The sequence below is a fragment of the Panthera leo genome, chromosome A2 (assembly GCF_018350215.1).
Source record: "Panthera leo isolate Ple1 chromosome A2, P.leo_Ple1_pat1.1, whole genome shotgun sequence".
Taxonomy (NCBI): Eukaryota; Metazoa; Chordata; class Mammalia; order Carnivora; family Felidae; genus Panthera; species Panthera leo.
In genome coordinates this window covers 76,833,745-76,853,134 of record NC_056680.1, presented here as the reverse complement: position 1 = coordinate 76,853,134, position 19,390 = coordinate 76,833,745, and the positions used below count along the sequence as shown (strand labels likewise).

The 19,390-nt window shown below is 41.8% G+C and overlaps 1 protein-coding gene across 3 annotated transcripts in view; it reads left to right on the top strand.

The window, feature by feature from the left end:
• Positions 1-6,293, top strand: part of PIK3CG (phosphatidylinositol-4,5-bisphosphate 3-kinase catalytic subunit gamma) — a 32,894-nt gene extending 26,601 nt beyond the window's left edge. For all 3 annotated transcript variants that reach the window (XM_042915303.1, XM_042915293.1, XM_042915307.1), the window contains exon 11: positions 5,738-6,293. In XM_042915303.1, the coding sequence (XP_042771237.1) occupies positions 5,738-6,016 (279 nt within the window). In that variant the 3' untranslated portion in view covers positions 6,017-6,293. The remainder of the gene's footprint in view (positions 1-5,737) is intronic.
• Positions 6,294-19,390: the final 13,097 nt, after the last annotated feature.

Below are 19,390 nucleotides of genomic sequence, written 5' to 3'. Positions count from 1 at the left end.
GAGATGACAAGTTTATCTGTCAAACTGCCCACAATACACTGAATTGATAAAGGATTCACTCTCAGGACCTGCACCCAGGACCACTAACAAGGTCAAGCTCAGCCTTCTAGCCAGGCATGAAGATGCTCAGTACTGCACTATCTGTTGGAAGATACTGTCAGAGAAGGGTCCAGCATCAGCCATTTGTAGGCGTTTGAATCCCCTGGTGAGGTACCTGCCCCAGACGCAGACTTGAAAGATGGCCTTGAATTGGACTGATGTGTTAATCTACCAGCATGCAGGGTCACTCAGTGTCTAAGATATTAGACCCCTGTGACTTTTAAACATTTATGGAGAATAAGCTTCCAACTGTATCTTCTTTCAGTGTTTAGTTTCTTTTAGAGAAGTGTTTTGTCTACCTGAAGAATATTACCGAGGGTGTTACCATGTTACCAAAAGTGTACTCTTTATAGAGATCCTCTTGTGAAATCTCTGTCAGGTCATAATCTCTAGAAAAGCTGTGTTTCTCCTAACATTTTAAAAAAACTCTTCTGAGCATTGGTTAAATAATGGATTTGATTTTCCTTTTGGCTACAGATATATTTGAAGACCACCCATAGCAAGTAAATAGCATTTGTGATGTATGGCGTTAAACTGGTCTCTGTTCGAAATTCACTGTGATCTTTTCCTTTGTCATTCCTTTCCTTTTTCTACCCAATTCTAATTAATGTTATTTAGACTTTTGTGTATCCAGGTAATCCACCCTCAATCTTTTTCAGAACAGGCTAGTGCGTGCACGCGCATACACACACACACACACACACACACACACACACACACACACCCCTACATACAATCCATTTAGAATATGTGACTAAAGCAGAACGACCTAATTGTAACCTTTAGGTTTCTAATGAGCTTCCAAGTATCTGAGAAGAGGGCAATACCGCCCTTTCCCTGCTAGACAGAACTAGTCTGAGAATCATTCTTAAGAGGTCCTTAGGGATAAGAATCCTAATTCAAACTCAGCAAACACACAGCCAAGCGTCAGACACACTCTTCTTTCAGATTTCTCGGAAAGTGCTTCCTCCTGCCTTATGAGCTCAGCTAATCGGTGACTCTCTGTTTTGCCAAAATAACTTCTAAAGGCATTGCTTGGCCAATTCATTAATTTTTATACAAAACAAAAATAAAATCCTCTTTGACAGAAATACCATTTCTCTCCACCGTCTCCTTCCTCCAGCAGACAGCGGCAGCATTAATATTTAGGAAAAGTCAGTGGGTGAGGACGTTGCTTTTCATTGACGGCTATTTGTGAGTTTTCTTCTCTCTCTTCTCTGGGCCCCGGAGTTCCTGTTTTGTAGTCCTGGGGCTACTTCCTCATTTGTGTCAAGATGGACAGTAATATTTCACTTCCACTTTGTTCTCTAGATGAAAATAGAGGAGTTTGTTTTAAGAAAAAGTAGGCCCATTCCTTATGACCCTGAGCAGTCTGAGGCAGCCAGAACTCACTGGCAGTTAAGAAGAAATTAGGAGACTGTGTATAGAAAGTTTTCAGTTTAGTGAACTACGTTGGGCCGGTTAACAAATCAACTCCAAGTTTGGACCCCGAAATGATCATGAAGTCCTTTGTTCCCAAGACTTATGGGAGTGGTAGCTTTGTAAAAACAATCCTCTCTTGTGGTACTAGATGCTCTAATCAAGGCATTTGAATCAACTATGAAATTAAGAGCTGATATACTATCTAGGCTCAATCACTTGATCAGCTACTCACGTATACCATTCCAGCTAACAACATTTCAGTGTTCCCCACATTCACATCCATTAACAAGTACATTACACCAAATCCCTGAAATCAGGTTCTACCTTTGCCCCTTCTTCTCCACTCAATATTATAAAGCCTTCCCCAGGCAGCTGAGAAGGACAGAATGAGGATGTTTGAGGTCAGTGCCAGGCAGGCCTGGCAGAAGGGAAAAACTCTGCTTCCCCAGCCAGTCACTTCTGTGTTCTGTGCTTCCACACCCCCCCAGGTCCCCAGGCCACATCCTCAGTCCCCCAAACCACAGGCCTCCGGCCCCAAGGCAGCATGGCCAGGGTTCTTTCAGACACCCTGTGGCTGAGCACAAAGGGCAGAAATGAAACTTCTGGGGCTTGAGGGGGTGGAGCAAGCACCCAGCTGTGCCCCTGGGGCAAGAGAACCATCTGCACACACAGCCAGGGTGCTGGCTTCCTACTTCCCACCCACCTCCGCATTGAGAAGTGCGCGTTCAATAATGCAACTTCTCATACTATTAATAATAATTGCCGACCACATACATAGCACTGAAATCTCACCACAACCATATGAAACGGGTATTGTTATTATTCTTCTTATTCTACAGATGAGGAAACTGGGGTCCAGAGAGGTTAAGTGATTTTTCCAATGACAAACAGCTTGTCGGTAATAAAGCCAACATTTGAACCCAGGCAGCAAGGTGTGAACCTGCAGTTCTTACCATGGCTCTGTACTATCTCTAAGAAAAAGAGAATAAATCTCTAATTAAATCTCTAAGCCTGCACTGCCAGTCAGAATTTACACATTGTGTCTGACCAGCATAGGGCATGAAAATCTGGGGGGAGGAAAGTTCTTTCTCAAGTGACCCTTGTGTGTAAATATCAGAACTGAATAAATTCGAACCAGCAGAAATGCTTTATATAGAGGAGATGGCCTTTGAGACTGACACAAGACATTTGTCTTCCTTTACCATGTCCCTGTGTGCTACAGTGATGAGTGAATCCGTGGGTTGCTGCTGAACAAATATGCACCGGAGCACCTACGGATTGGTGTTAGAATAGCTTGGCCGCAGGTCAATTTCCCTTCTCAAAAATTTTCTGTTAAGGAGTTTGACCACACAGTGAGCTCAGAAAGCAAGGGTTGTGCCTGAAGCCCCCAGTGTACAGAAGGATAGAAAATAATTAAAAATCAGAATGTACTCTAATTCAAAATCAAAAGGCATCCCCATCTCTGCCCTTGTGAAAATTGTGTGAGCTAACAAATTAATAAGCCAGTTGCCCGGGGTGAAGTCTGCCCTTTGCCTGTGTAATCACCAAGAAATGAGAGTGACTTTGGTCATTCCAATGGAGGAGCAAAAGATAATGATTTCCGGACATAAGTAAAGTCATTAAGGATGCAAGAACACTAATGCACTGGATCCACAGTAGGAAGAGCCCAGTCTTTTGAGTCTGGGAGTGTCCAGCTCCCTGACAAGTAAGCAGAAAGCAGGTAAAAGTGATCTACCCTCCAGGCAGGGAAAGGAGAGGACTAACACTTATTGAACACTTGCTATGTGCCAGTCTCTGTGCCAGGCATTTTTTATATATATGGTCTCATTTAATGCCAGATCAGTCCATGGGTTTTTCTACTTAGACAGGGTGATGCATTCATGGTCCAGCCTTGACACACAGAATGATATAGGCATGACTACCATGACCATTGCCGTTATCCTGCCACGTGCAAATGACACACACAAGATAATGTAAAAGCAAAAAGGAAGAGCGCCTGGGTGGCTCAGTCGGTTAAGCATCTCACTCTTGGTTTCTGCTCAAGCCATGATCTCACAGTTCATGAGTTCGAGCCCTGCATTGGGCTCTGCACTGACAGTGAGGAGCCTGCTTGGGACTCTCTCTCTCTCTGCCCCTCCCTTACTCTCTCTCTCTTTCTCTCTCAACACGTAAATTTAAAAACTTAAAAAAAAAAAGAAAACTCACTATCTTAACATTTTGGCCTGTAGACTTCCAATCTTTTTTCCATGTAAATATTTTGTGTTCATTTGCCAACATGGGCTGATGCCACCTATGCTGTTGTTTTATGCCTGCTTTTTAACTCAGACACTTTCACATGCTTGTTCAATATTCTTTCACGGTATCATTCTAGCAGTTACAGAGCAGGCAGTTGTAGGTACTTTCATCAGTACCCAACTGTAGGATATTTAGGTTACCTTCAAGTTCTTGCATTTTTAAACATTCTAACAAATATTCTTATGTATTGGTCACTGCAAAATTATCCAAGTTTTTAAAGGTAAATTTCTAGCATGAAAATTGCTGGGTACAAGGACATAGGCATTTTTTTAAAGTCCAGTTTATTGAGGCATTATTCACCTACAGCAGAACTGGGCCTTTTTGTGGGTACAGTTCTTTGAATTTTGACAAATGCATCAGTCACATAACCATCACCGCAATGAACTTCTCTAACATTTATTAGCATTCTAAAGCTTTTGATGCATGTTATCAAATTGTCTGCTAGTAAAATTATACCTATTCCCACCTACCATCGGCCTATGAAATGTGAACATTGGGTATTATTCTTCAAAAAAAATTTTTTTTAAGATTTTCCAGCTGGATAGGTGAATGTTTCCATCTCATTCCCTTACATTTCTTTGATTACAAATGAGGTTGCATATTTTTTCATATTTATGCTCTGTTTTTATGCCTTATGGTGTGAAATCACATTTATATCCTTATATCCAGATTTTTTTGACGTATTCATATCTGTAATCATTAACTTCAGTTTTCTTCAACACACCATCTTTGCCAAGTTACAACATTAAGGTTGGGCTGTCCTCGTGTTATAAAATTGAGAACCTTGCACTTTCTTCTTTACTTTGGCACAATATGATTGAAATAAGCATGCCTTGCTTAATAAGTGGACTTAACTCACCTGTGGCAACTTGCTCAAAGGCTTTTGGAGAATGCACCAGGCAAAGCATTTTTTTTTAATTTTTTTAACTTTTATTTATTTTTGAGATACAGAGCATGAATGGGGGAGGAGCAGAGAGAGAGGGAGACACAGAATCCAAAGCAGGCTCCAGGTTCTGCGTGGTCAGCACAGAGCCCAACGCGGGACTCGAACCCATGAACCACGAGATCATGACCTGAGACGAAGTAGGATGCTTAACCGACTGCGCCACCCAGGCGCCCCACGCCAAAGCATTTTTAAAGCCCTCTCGCTCAGTATTCAGAATGTGTGTAGGGGCTCCCGGGTGGCGTAGTCGGTTAAGCATCTGACTCTTGATCTCGGCTCAGGTCAAGATCTCACAGTTTGTAAGTTCAAGCCCTGCATCAGGCTGTGTGCTGATGGCACAGAGCCTGCTTAGAATTGTGTCTCTCCATCCCTCTGCCCCTACCCTGCTTTTATTTAAGTTTTTAAATAAACTTAAAAAAAAGAATTTGTATTACAATTCCCAAGTTTTTTCAACAGTTTGGAGCATCAGTGAAACGCTAATACGTTGGTTTTCTTAGAATAGGCCAAATTGTAAAATAAAGATGAAAACAAAACCTCAAACGCCACATTTCCATCATTTCTCTGGATTCCATTAGCCCTTGGCAAACATGTATGCTTACATGAAGCTCAGTGATCCCAGTATGGTGTTCAAAAACTGACTCATTTCTTTAAAGAGAGTACAGAAATTTCTACCTTCAGTTTCCTAGGAGAGAAACTGATGTAAAAGGTAGAGTAAGAAAAAAGATGAAATGTACCGTATCAACCACTTTTCCCCGAGCACACCCTGGACATGGGCGATTACACTAATGTGCTTCCTAGGGTATGGAAATAGCATATGTTCTCATCAAACCCTCCATCTGAGAAAGAGGATCTGCCCTGTTGGTGATAGCTTCCTCTCATGGACAGGATAATGCTATGTAAATTCCAGGATCCCTAGGCAGTCATCACCCTACTTAGTTACCTCATCAACATAACTGTACTTTCTTTCCCTCCATCCAGGACGTCTGCGTTAAGGCTTACCTCGCCCTTCGTCATCACACAAACCTGCTGATCATCCTGTTCTCCATGATGCTGATGACGGGAATGCCCCAGTTAACAAGCAAAGAAGATATTGAATATATTCGGGATGCCCTAACAGTGGGGAAAAGTGAGGAGGATGCTAAGAAGTATTTTCTTGATCAGATCGAAGTGTGTAGAGACAAAGGATGGACCGTGCAGTTTAACTGGTTCCTGCATCTTGTTCTGGGCATCAAACAAGGGGAGAAACATTCAGCCTAATTCTTTGGGCTAGAATTAAAAACAAGTTAGTGTTCTAAAGCTTTAAGTCAGCATGTCCATCATTGAACTTGGACTGATGGACAGGACATTATGAAAGCTGGCACTTCAGAAATGCAGCTCTGTTGCTGGCGGAACCCTTTACTGGAGAAAAATACTGGCATGTCGGTTTGTTTAAATAATGTTCAGTTTTAGGCTTGTATGCAGGTTTGTTTTTCGTCATTTGCTTCAGTGATGTTGGAGAACATTCTAAGTTTAAACAAACTATTTCTTCATTGTGCCTGCTGGTTTGACTGTCTTATTATCGAGTGTCTCTGGAAATTGGGAATAATTGGTGACATCTCTTTTCATCTGCGTATACTCTCAATTTGGGTCATTCTTGTGCTCCTCAACCTCTTTAGAGAAAAAGACGTAATCGTTGTAACCTCTGTCTCATTCCCTAAAGGACACTTCCAAACATCCCCCTCCATGTCTGTAGATGCTAGCGATTTGCTAAAAGCAAAGGAAGGCGAGTTGGTCTTTTCAGTGTCTTTTGTAATTAGGTTCTTGTACAGTGTACAGCTGAGATGCACAAACATACAATGGAAAATCTGAACCTTTGTGCCCTGGCACTTCTCTGCTGGTCTGCTTCAGGGTTACGAAGAGGAAGAACAGAGAGGAGACCATTCATCTCAACTCTGCCCAAGAGCAGATTGCCAATTCCAGCTACTACAGCCTTCTCCAGCATGGAAACAGGAAGAAACTAAAGGGACTCATTTTTCACCTTTACATCCTCCTCCCTGCCTCCCTTCTTCCTTAACTGTTACCCTCCCACAACTCTTTACCCAAGTTGTGAAGTCCTCAAGAATGCATCTACCCTAGAATTCAAAACTTAGTTGAAAACCAATTTCTCCCCTAGGGTTACTGGAATTTTATGTACTTATTTGTAAAAATGTTTGGTGGAGTTTTTTTTTTTAAGTATATTATTAAAGAGGACATTCTAGGAAATATGGATTTGTTTTCACACGCCTTAATTTTACATTTTGGTCTAAGAATTTTTATTCTTTTTTTCTAATGGAAGAAGGTATTTGGTATCTGAACAGTATTTCATATTAGCAAGAACACTACTTGCCCTGTTCATCTCTCAGTTTAAAGGACTTTTAAACTCTGACACATTCTTCAGATTTCCTAAAAATTGAAATGGTTTCTTTAAAAATCATGTTCTCTCCTAAATAGCTTGCTATTTATTGGAAGTGTTGTTTAACCTTAGAGAAAGATCGTTAAATTATTTATAAAATATTTCTAAATTACCTAGAGTTAATACTTTACCTAGAAATAACTGTTAACCATGTCTATGTTTAAACACAATCAGATATAAATAGGTATTTAAGTTAAAATTTTTCTAAATAGATACCTTTGGTGTAGTCTGAACTTTTTTTTTTTTGTATATGCAAAAGGCCTTTGAAGGTATGGGTAACACTGCTTCCTTGCCGGCTGAGACTTTCCCCTGCTTCACAAGGTGTCTAGAAAGAACTCTTCCTTGACAGCTCGTTCTTTCAAAACTACTCCATCCCCTGGTACAGAAGACCATGCCCTGCAACGCATTAATGAATGCATTGATGGAAGGTAGATGTTGTATGACATTTTTACAACTATTCCCCACCATTCTTCTGAACAAGAACAGGAAGGATGATGCTTTCTAATTCAGAAGATGTAGTCATTATTCTTATAAAACATAGCTGAGCTGGGCCTTGCACAGATTCTGCTTTTTATTTGAATTGCTGAAATAATCGTCTTGATAGAAGAGTTAGAGGAATGTATTTATATTTAGCTTGCTGGCACATGGGCATACCTATTTTCAGATGGACAAGTTCTTTTGTTATGCTGACACACATCACATTGGGCCTGATTCTTCTGTATTTCAGTGAAGGTAGAACTTTAACTCTTTAGACTTACAGATAAAAATTACTTTTTGTGTGCCTCTTCCATTCATTATTTACAGTGAATCACATGACCCACAGCTTTTAGACCTTTGAAAACGTTGTAGAGTTCGGGTCATCTCCTCCTGGGAGGAGATTTGGGGGAACTACCCACAACTCTGTCTTCACTGCCAGATGAAAACAGAGATTACAGGTCAGATGATTCGGGTAAAAGCAGCTTTTATGTATGTCCAGGACTGGATACATGATTTGCAGAGCCCAGTACAAAATGAAAATGTGGGGCCTGCCATTCAAAAATTATTAAGAAGTTCAAGATAGCAACAGCAGAGCATGAAACCAAGCACAGGAAGTTCTGACCATGAGTCACTGCACAGGTCACAAGCCTGTGAAGCTGGCGCTGTACAGATCTGAATAATGGCTTTGATGCTCAATTTTGCATTTGGACTCCATCTGTATGAGTTCAGATAAAGTGCCCAGATCAAAATGCTGTTTATGTTCTAATTAAAATACCTCATTTCTGTGGCTGTACATTTGGACGTAAAACACTGGCCCATTGATTGAGGACTGGAACAATGGCCACTAAAAGGAGAGCAAAGCAGATGTTCGACACCTAGCCCCATATGACCCCATTTAACTACCTTTAGTGAAAGTATGAGGGAGTGGAGACCTCGTAGATAAAATATAGAAATTCCTAGAGAAGACTCTTGACTTTTAAAAAGGTAACTTTATTAACTATATATATGTATAGGAGATGAATCATTTTTTAAAGAAAGACTAGAAGGGCGCCTGGGTGGCTCAGTCGGTTGGGCATCCAACTTCGGCCCAGTTCATGATCTTGCGGTTTGTGAGTTTGAGCCCCGCGTTGGGCTCTGTGCTGACAGCTCAGAGCTTGGAGCCTGCTTCACATTCTGTCTTTCTCTCTCTGCCCCTCCCCCACTTGTGCTCTGTCTCCCTCTGTCCCTCAAAAATAAATAAACATAAAAAAAAATTAAAGAAAGGTTAGATATGGGAATTCTGTGGGATAATTTGGAGGCTGGGAATCCTAGGTAAATGGAAATTATTTTTTTGATATGGGCCAAAAAATAATTTAGAAAGTATATTTCTGGAGCAAGTTCTGGCATTTGGCAAACCAGGCTCTATTTGCCATGGCTATGAAATAAATTGTCAGTTATATTTTACAACATGAAGAAAAAAGTTCTTGGATTTTTAAGGACTCTGCCATCTTATATCTGTTTTACCCAACCTAATAATTCTGGTCAATTAATCTGGTTCTTATCTGTGTGCTTGTCTGCATATTTGCAAGGACTCATATTTAGGACAGATGCCAGGGGAGCCTAAAGCACACACCTTGGCAAAGGTGCTCATTCAGAAAGTCAAGAGATATTTCCTCTTCTGGACAGTCCAGCTCTCCCCACTTGTATTTGCATTTCAATTACAATCGTTGAATGTAAATTCAAATTAAAGAATCGACGCCTTATATTCTCTGTACGCGTCTTTTAATGTCTGAAAGTCCAGATATTCCTGAAAGTCAGATTCCTTAACAAATCTTTATGGAGTATGGTGCCTGGCTGGCTCAGTCAGTCTCACTTCTGACACGGGCTCAGGTCATGGTCTCACAGTTTGAGTTCAAGCCCCGCATTGGGCTCTGTGCTGATAGCATGGAGCCTGCTTGGGATTTTCTCTCTGCCCTTCCCCCCCTTGCTGTCTCTCCCTCTCTCTCTCTCTCTCTCTCAGAATAAATAAATAAACATTAAAAAAAGAAGAAAGAAAAAAAAATCTTTATGGAGTGCCCACCGCCCTACTAGACTGTGTGCTGAGGACTGGGGATTAGAATGTATAACAAATTCGACCCAGCCTCAGTCCTTAAAGGGTTTATAGTTTGCTGGCAATAGCAGACACCTCATAATGGTTGTATCTTGTGGGTCAAATTGTGTCCTCCCAAAAAGATGAAGTCCTCACCCTTGGTCCCTGTAAATGTAATTTTATTTGAATTAGGTTCTATAGATGTAATAGAGTTAAGGTGAGGTCATGATGGTGAGCCCTGATTCAATATGTCTGGCATACTCAAAAGGAAAAAGAATGTGATAGAGGTAGAGATTATAGTGTCTACCAGCCAACGGACACCTGGGGTACCAGATGCCGGAAGAAGCAAGGAAGGGTCCCACCCTAGAAGCTTGTAAGGGAGCATGGCCCTGCCAACACTTTCAGATGTCTAGCCTCTAGAACTGTGAAAGAATAAATTTCTACTGTTTTGAGTCACTCAGTGTGTGATATTTTGTTATGACATCCCTAGGAAATTAATAGAGTGTCGACAATCATCAGTTTTGTGGGGGTTTCTTTTTGGAGGAGCAGACAGAGTTTATGTAAGTAAACCTGTTTGATGCTTTCTACTGTTACCAAAAAGACTTAATTGAATGCAAAATATGTGACAAAGTGCTAATATACTTAATATATAAAAAGCTGTAATAATTCAATAAGTAAAAAATGAATACCTTATCAGAAAATGTTGAATTCACCAAAAAAATACATGTGGCCAATAACCATATGACAAGAACCCCAAATCACTGCTGATGAAGCAAATGCAAATTAAGATAATTTAAGTGTCTTTTCACCATCAGATTAGGAAAGATTGGTAATACTGAGAGTTGGTGATAATTTGGAAGAAAGAATACTCTAGCACACTGTTGAAAACAGAGCAAGTTGATAAAATTTATGCATGGCATTTTGTCACATTTTATCAAAATTAAGAAGATATTAGGGTGGCTCAGTCTGTTGAGCATCTGACTTTTTTTTTTTTTTTTTTTTTTTTTTTTGGAGAAAGAGAGCGCACAAACGGGATAGGGTCAGAGAGAAGTAGAGACAGAATTCCAAGCAGGCTCTGCAACATCAGTGAGAGCCCACTGCAGGGCTTGAACTCACAAACTGTGAGATCATGACCTGAGCCCAGATCAAGAGTTGGACGCTTAACCGACTGCACCACACAGGCGCCCCAAGCATCTGACTCTTAATATCAGCTCAGGTCGTGATCTTTCAATCATGATCTAGATGCTCCATGCCGAGTGTGGAGCCTGCTTGGGATTCTCTCTCTCTCTCTCTCTCTCTCTCTCTCTCTCTCTCTCTCTCTCTTGCTCATCTCCTCCCTGACTCACACACAGGAGAGTGAGCTGGGTATGGGCAAAGACAGCGGGGAGCCCGATGTGGGGCTTGATCTCAGGAGCTATGAGATCACGACCTAAGCTGAAATCAAGAGTAAGAGGGTTAACTGACTGAGCCACCCAGGAGCCCCAATAAATCAAATTAAAAAAACAACAGACAAAGAGGATATCTATTCTCCTACCCAGCAAGTTCACATCCAAGAATTTATCCTTTAGAAACTATCGGACAAGTGTGCAAAGACTTACAGACAAAACCAGTTACCAATATTCTTTATAATACAACCCAAAATTGGAAATGGCCTAACAGTCCCTTAATAGGAGATTGGTTAATTAAATCACATTCATACAATGGAGTACAATGAAACCCCTGAAAAGATAAGGTAGATGAAAATGTATTAACATCCACGTAGATCTGACATAATTGAGTGAAACAAGGTGATTACCAGGCCAGTGTTGCGGTACAGTCATATTCAAGTAAAAATGTAGGCTTATAGCAACATTAAAAGGCTGGGAGAATATATTCACACCAAACTGTCAATCGTGATTTTTTTTTTACCCTACATTTATTTTTTTTTTCTCTTGGGTTTTGGGAAGCTTGATGCTATATTTTTGAATTTTTTAAAAAGGGAAAAATAGTATTTTAATTTTGGGAAAACAATACAGTCTACACGATAATCATATCCTTTAGCTTACATCAAGCCTCACTAAAAGCTCAGAAAATTTTGTTTCTCTAAGGGAAAAAAATCCCGTGAAGTCAGCAGTTGTCAAGGAGTGACGGCCAAGCTGTTGTCAGAACTTTCTGGCATACAAATGACCGTGTCAAAGTTTCCTGTCTTACTCAACCCTACCTGATTGTGATCTTTGGTACACTAATGCCAGCCTGATCCATCCCCTAAAATGATAATGCTTTTAGAGAAGAGAGGCCTCCAAGGATGCTGTCTGTTTAGTCAGTAAGGGATGCCTTGCCCGGGCCAGCTCTTGTCAGCTCTGCAAATCTTCTACACTGAGCTCTCTAGCTCACACATGAGGTCCCCCTTGGAGGTGCAAAGCACCTCATTTTCACTTCTCGGGGAGTGCCAGAATTTTTTCTATGCATTCACTCATTAGTACAAATTAAATCTCACTGCCTGTGGCTTTGGTATGACGTTTTCCTTCTGGGAGCTGGGCTCTGAGTCTGGGTTTATAATGCACCGGTCATTCAATTTGGAGGATGTGATGGAGACAGGGACGTAAAAAGGAACATAAATTTACCTGCAGCCCCTCTGTATCTCGTAGTGGGTGGCCAGCCCTCTGACAAGTTTTATACGCAGAGAATCAAACTCAGAATTCTTCTGATTACACTTAAGTGTTAAAATGGGTCCCTATTCTCTTCAGAGATGTGCCCACCATGACCCCCACCATTTCCAGCCACATGCAGGGTTGTGGCTGAACAGAACCTCCCATTACCGGATGCATATGGCAGCCAAAGCCATACTGGTCCCTAGCACCCCCACCCCATGCCTTTCTTTGTATCATCGCCAAACACCTGTTCTACAAAATTACCAGGGTCTCCACTGGGAAAATCCTGTGGCCACAAACCACTGCCAAATCCCTGAGTTCTCCCTGGCTCTCTTTCCCCAATCCATGGCTCTAGAAACCACAAGAGACAATTTCACAGTATTTTTAAATTTTTTTATGTTTATTTATTTATTTAGAGAGAGGGGAGGAGAGAGAGGCAGGGAAGGGCGGGGGCAGGGAGGGAGAGGGAGAAGAAGAGGGAGAGGGAGTGGGAGAGAGAATCCAAGCAGGCTCCACACTGTCAGCATGGAGCCTGATGCAGGGCTCAAACTCATGAACTGTGAGATCATGACCTGAGCTGAAATCAAGAGTCAGCCGCTTAACTGACTGAGCCACCCCAGTGCCCCACTAATTTCTCAATTTTGAAGCAACCCCTTGCTTAGGCAGTAATTGTTTCTCATGGCAAAGCACATTCTGTAGGTTTTCAACTGGTAGAGGAGTTTGACTCCTTTAATCTATACAGATTTAAAGGAGTCTGAGACTTGAGATACCCTAGTGGAAAGCCAGGGTGAGTGTGTGTGGCTGTGGATGCAGAGTGGACCATAAGCCAGTAACTGGGGGATAATCCACTTTAAAGTCAGCCAGATGCCACAGTAGCAGTTCAGAGTAGGTGAGGCAGGAAAGAGGGTAGATCAGTGGCTCTGGCATTTGATCATTCCAAATTCAGTACAAACTGTCCACCTGAAAGAGTTGTCTAATCTTGCTAAGCTTCAGCTCTCTCCTCCATAAACTGGGTAGAGAGTGGTACCTCTTTCACAGAACTGCTGTGCAGATTAAATGAAATCGTGAAAGTGAGGGGTGTCTGGGCGGCTCAATCAGTTAAGTGACTGACTTTGGCTCAGGTCATGATCTCACAGTTCATGAGTTAGAGCCCACATCAGGCCCTGTGCTGACAGCTCAGAGCCTGGAGCCTGCTTCAGATTCTGTGTCTCCCTCTCTCTTTGTCCCTCCCCTGTTCTTGCTCTGTTTGTCTCTCTCTCTCAAAAATAAACAAACATTAAAAAAAATGTTTTTAAATAAATAATGAAAGTGAAGCATTAACTGGAATGTCTGGAGTCTTTGCTCAATAAACAAAAGCCATCGTTTCCATGCTCCTTTTCAAGGAAGGCTGAAGAATCTCAAGAAATCAAAAGTTCTAAGGCATCATCCTTGGAATGACTTCTAGAAGTAAATGATGGAAATCTTAATGACTTTATAAATATGACATCCTCCCAGTATGACTTCAAAGGAGAAATAATTTCCACTCTATGTCAACATCAGATACCAAGGAAATCTTTTAAATAACATCCTTCTCTGACCAGTTAATCTAATCAGTGTACATTATCCGTGGGTTCTGTCTGGGCCTAAGGAAAGTTAGAGGGCCTGGAACCAACTGACAAGGCCACTAACTCCTATTCACTTTCCCCCTCCCCGTGAACTTTATGGAAAGTTAATTTATATAAAATACAATTCAGCCATTTAAATGTATTGTGTGATAAGTTTGACACACGTACACACCCATATATTCATCTATCACCACAGGCAAGATCCAGCACGGCCCCATCACCAAAAAGCTCCCTCAGGCCTGCATGTAGTAAATTTCTTCCCATGTCTTCACTGAAATGCTTTCTGTCACTATAGCTTTGCCTTTTCTAGAACTGCATATAAATGGAATCATGCAATATGTGGTCTTTTGTTCACATAGTATGATATTTTGGAGATTCATCTAGATTGCCTAAATAAAATATAATTTAGGGAGGTTCATTTGCTGGACAGGTTTGCTATGGTTCACTCTAGAGTCAAATGCCAACTTTCACTTTTGTCTGCTGTCTGTGACAATGCATGCCCATGGCTCCCATTCTGTCTTAGATTATTGAGAAAGACCCATTATTACTCTTACCTTGTTGTTTATATAAGATAATAGATGACAAGGAGCCTTCATTTCCTCTGGTTTTGAAATAGTGCAGAGGTAGATTGTAATATTCCCCACTGCTGCCGAAGGGCAAGCAACTAGCAGTGCCAACAGACAGACAAACACAGGAACCCCTGAAGTCATCAGAGAATCTAGAAAAGAGACCTTCTAGAGCAGCGTGTCTCCTAACGTGCACATAAATCACTAGGGATACATATTCTGATTCCATAGTGTAGGACAGGGCCTGGGGTTCTGTCTCTCCAACAAGCTTCCAGGGGAAGCCGATGCTTTTGGTCCCCAAACCACACTTTGCATAACAAGGTTCTATAGGACACAGAGGCAGATTCTGTGGGTTGGTAGGGAATGTCAAAGCAATAAGAAGGCTGAAAATATGTACCAATCTGCACCTGAGAAATACTACCCAAAGACATGAATTTTCATCAATCCATATATGTGTATGTATATATCATCTTTGTTTTTTCTAATGGCATCTCAATTTTCTCATCTGTAAAATGGGAATTAAACTATCTGTGGTAGGTAGACCTCCAGTATGGTCCCCTATGATCTCTGACTCCTGATGTTACACCCTTGTGGGATTCTTTCCCCATGAGTATGAACTGGGTCTAGTGAGTTGCTTCTAACAAATAAAATATAGCAAAGATGATGCAACATCACTTTCAAGATTGGGTTCTAAAAGCCTATGAGTTTCACCATACTGGCATTTCGAGCTTGCTCTTTCCCACCTTTTCAGTTTGATGAAACCACCCACCATGTTGTGAGCCATTCTCTGGAGAGATCTACATGGCAAGGAATCCAGGGAGGCCTCTGGCCCATGGTAAGAAACGAAGTGAATTCTGCCACCAACCACATAAATGAGCTGGGAAAAGTGTCTTTTCAAGTCAAGTCTTATGAGAGATCCAGAGCCAGAGGACTCAGCTAAGCCATGCCTGGATTCCTGATACAGAGGCCATGAGATAATAAATGTTTCGGTTTTAAGCCACAAAGTTTTAGAGTAATTTATTGTGTAGCAATAGATAACTAATAGATTTCAGAGTTGTTTTAAGGATTAAAAAAGACAAAAGAATTAATATATGTGAATGAACTTAGCACAGTGCCTGGCACAGAGTAGCTGCTTGGCAATGCTAGTTGAATCTAAAAACAGCAGAGTCATAAACATCACCAGGATTTGTAAACAGCAGCTGCATCCACTAATCCAAGAACAATCTATGTATATAAAGTCTGTTACTTTCAGCCTTGTTGGGGAACCTGTAGACCAAAAAGTTTGACATATACATATAAATACAAAGATGTAACTAATACCCATGCATGTTTTACATACATATGTAGATATCTCACTTTTTTTTTTTTTTAATTTTTTTTCAACGTTTTTTATTTATTTTTGGGACAGAGAGAGACAGAGCATGAACGGGGGAGGGGCAGAGAGAGAGGGAGACACAGAATCGGAAACAGGCTCCAGGCTCCGAGCCATCAGCCCAGAGCCTGACGCGGGGCTCGAACTCACGGACCGCGAGATCGTGACCTGGCTGACGTCGGACGCTTAACCAACTGCGCCACCCAGGCGCCCCGATATCTCACTTTTTAAATATAAGCTTGTTTTTTCATGGATCTTAGAGCTGTGCTCAAGTACCCTAGCAAGGAGGAAGAAGAGGAAGAGAAGGAGGAGGAGGAGGAGGAAGAGGGGGAGAGGGAGAAGGAGGAGGAGGGGGGAGGAGGAAGGTGGAGGAGGGAGCAGAGGGGGAGGGGAAGGAGGAGGGGAGAGGAGGAGGGAAGAGGAGGAGGAAAGAAAGGGAGCTCCCACTGAACTATGTTTTATAAAGTGGCATTCCCACATTTTTCTTCTCATTCTCTCCCTCCTACCTTCCAGTTTATTCAAAGATACAAGTTCAACAGCAATCATCAAACCAAATGGAAACTCTAAGAAGGGAAGTCAGTCCAGGCTGGGAGCTGCCACTCTCTTACCAGCCATTATGGCCCTTCACTGAAACTGGACTTTCAAATTGGTTCAGTATCACCAAAATCTACATGAAAATCACTGATAAACATGTAAAAGCATTTCAAAGTGAGACCAAGTCCATCATATCTATCAGACCTTTATTCAGCATCCGCTGTGTGCCTGGCATTCCGCCCTCCTGGGATCACCCAGGAAACAAAAATAAGTCAAGCACCATCTGGTGGACGGAGCAGGCACAGTCACACTTGACTGTCAGGAAAACCCGTGAGGGAGCATCATAACCAATGGCCACCTGCTCTGTTATAGGCTTGGGAGCAAAGACGAGGATGCAAAGATGACCTCTTAACTAGAGAGGCAAGGCAGGCTGTGACGTGTTGTAATAGGGGTATATGTAAAGAGTGGAGAAAATAGAAAGGCGCCAAAAATTAATTCTGACTAAGGGACCAGAAAAGGCTTTCTAATGAAGGGAACATTTGAGTGTGGTTTTGAGGAATAAATAGGATCTCACCATGTGGGTAAAAGCATTCCAGATGGGGTGAGGGTAGGAGCAGCAGAGACAAAAAGTGAGGTGTAAAAATGTAAGGTACGTCAACAAATGCTAGCTACAGCACCACAACGGAAGTGTCAGCTGGATGGCAAGAGAGTGGGAAGCAAAGGCTAAAATGGGGGAAGATCATAAAAAGCCTTGAAACCCAAAAGAGGTTGGATTTATGACATACATTCTGCATGTAATAGGAAAGCATGATTACCTTTTAAGGACAAGAGCAATCCGCCCATTCATTAGCCAGCACGCTTTAGGTTGCTAGTGACTGAAACCCAATTCAAATTGGCTTCAGTGAAACAGAATGTATTGGTTCACTCAACTGGAAAGAAAAGAGGTACATCTGGCTTCAGGCTCAGCTGGTGCCAAAGAATAAATGATATCATCTCTCAGCACTACCTTCCCCTTCTTGACTCCTTTCTCAAGGGGATTCTCTCCACGCTGTAGCAAAGTTAGTCATCAACAGCTTATGATTTACATCCCAGCGGCTTAGGGCCTTCTGTGAGACAAGAGGGTTTCTCTTCAAGAGTCTGGTGGCTGAAACTTACTGGATAATCTAGATCGCCCATTACCATCATAAATGCCAGGGCCAGGGCAATGTAGTGCCCATGCATCAGCCCAACCCAAACTCTATTCACTGAAGGGGGAGTGAGTCCTCAACAGAAAATCCAAGTGCTGTTTTCAAAAGAAACAGAAATGGGTGCAAATCTGGGGAAAAAAACTGTGCAAAATAAAAAAAAGAATTCTAGAGACAGTCTTTGGGGGCCAATGAAGTAGAGGTATTCCCCCAGAAGCCAGAAAGGCCCTGCAGTAGGCTAGTCAAGAGATCAAATGGTGTGAACCAGGACAGACATCACAGGCATGACATGAACACAGCAGTTGTTCATAACCTCACAAGGAATATTTAAGGGTCAAGGGAGAAAAGTTTTAAGAAGTGTGGAAATCTTAGGTGTCATCAATGGGGTCCTGTGACACAAAGACAACACTTAGATTTCATCATGTTTCTACCCATGTGAAATAAGTTCAGGTGACCCTGGCATGTTACATGGCTTATGTGCTGTGAGCACAAACACAGGCTAAGACAGCTTGGGTTGAAGTTAGACAAACGGCATACATACAAATCTACTGGGAAAAAAAAACTCATTCTCATTACCTAGGGACTCATATTTTTCTTCAATTTGCCTTAAAAATAAAATAAATATCTAATTTCATTACAAGGGCCATAAAAATCCTTAGCCATATATGTCATATTAGTACTTTCTTATGTATATTCCAAATACAATGCATAAGAGAAGAGCCCAGGGAAGGAGTTCAGAACATGCCACCCCAAAGATACCACTTTGGCATATTGTTTATTTGGAACTGAAAGCACTTAACAGCAGATGCATGAATGCTCTGGCCTCCCCTTTTCTACACAAGCTTCCATGAGAGAGGTGCCCTCTTTATATCAGGAAGAGAAGCACATCCTTATCACCAGAGACTTGGAATCATCACCGAAATGGACCTCTACAAATATACTAAAATAACTCATCTTCCACTAGCTTCCCTCACCGATATATCTCTTAGGAACTGCCCTACAATTTACTGCCCCCAACCCAAACCCCTTTGCCTTGTCATTTGTTCTCAAATGTATCATCATTTCCCTTAAAAATTTTTTTTTAATGTTTTATTTATTTTAAGAGAGAGAGAGTAGAACATGAGGAAGGGAGGGGCAGAGATAGAGGGGGAGAGAGAGAATTGCAAGCAGGCTCTGCGCCATCAGAGAAGAGCCCAATGTGGGGCTCGAACTCACAAACCATGAGATCACGACCTGAGCCGAAATCAAGAGTCAGATGCTTAACTGACTGAGCCACCCCGGTGCCCCTCATCTCCTTATCTAAAAGGTATAAAAGCTTTCTGTTCTGGTCACTTCTTTGGGTCCTCATTCTCTTGTGAAGCCCTCCATGTACATGAAAAAATTTAATAAAATGTGTATGCATTTCACCTGTTAATCTGCTTATATCATTTTAATTCCAGGCCCAGCTGGAGACACTCAGAGGACAGAGAATTTTTTTCCTCCTTTACACAGGAATCTAAATACTCTTTTCATTAAGAAAGTGCTAGTGGCAGAATGGGGATGGGGAAAGAACACTGTGCTGGAGGTGGGGAGTCCAGGCTCCACTCCAGGGCAAATCAATCAGCCTCCCTGGGCAACAAGATTCTCATCTAGACAAAGAGATAGAGCTGGACTCTGCATAGGGTTCCTTCCATATCTACTATTTGGTGTTTTTGTACCAAAAAGTCCCTCTCTGCCCCGAGCTCTCCCTCCCAGGGACAATCCTGAATCTCCTCAATTCTAGTCC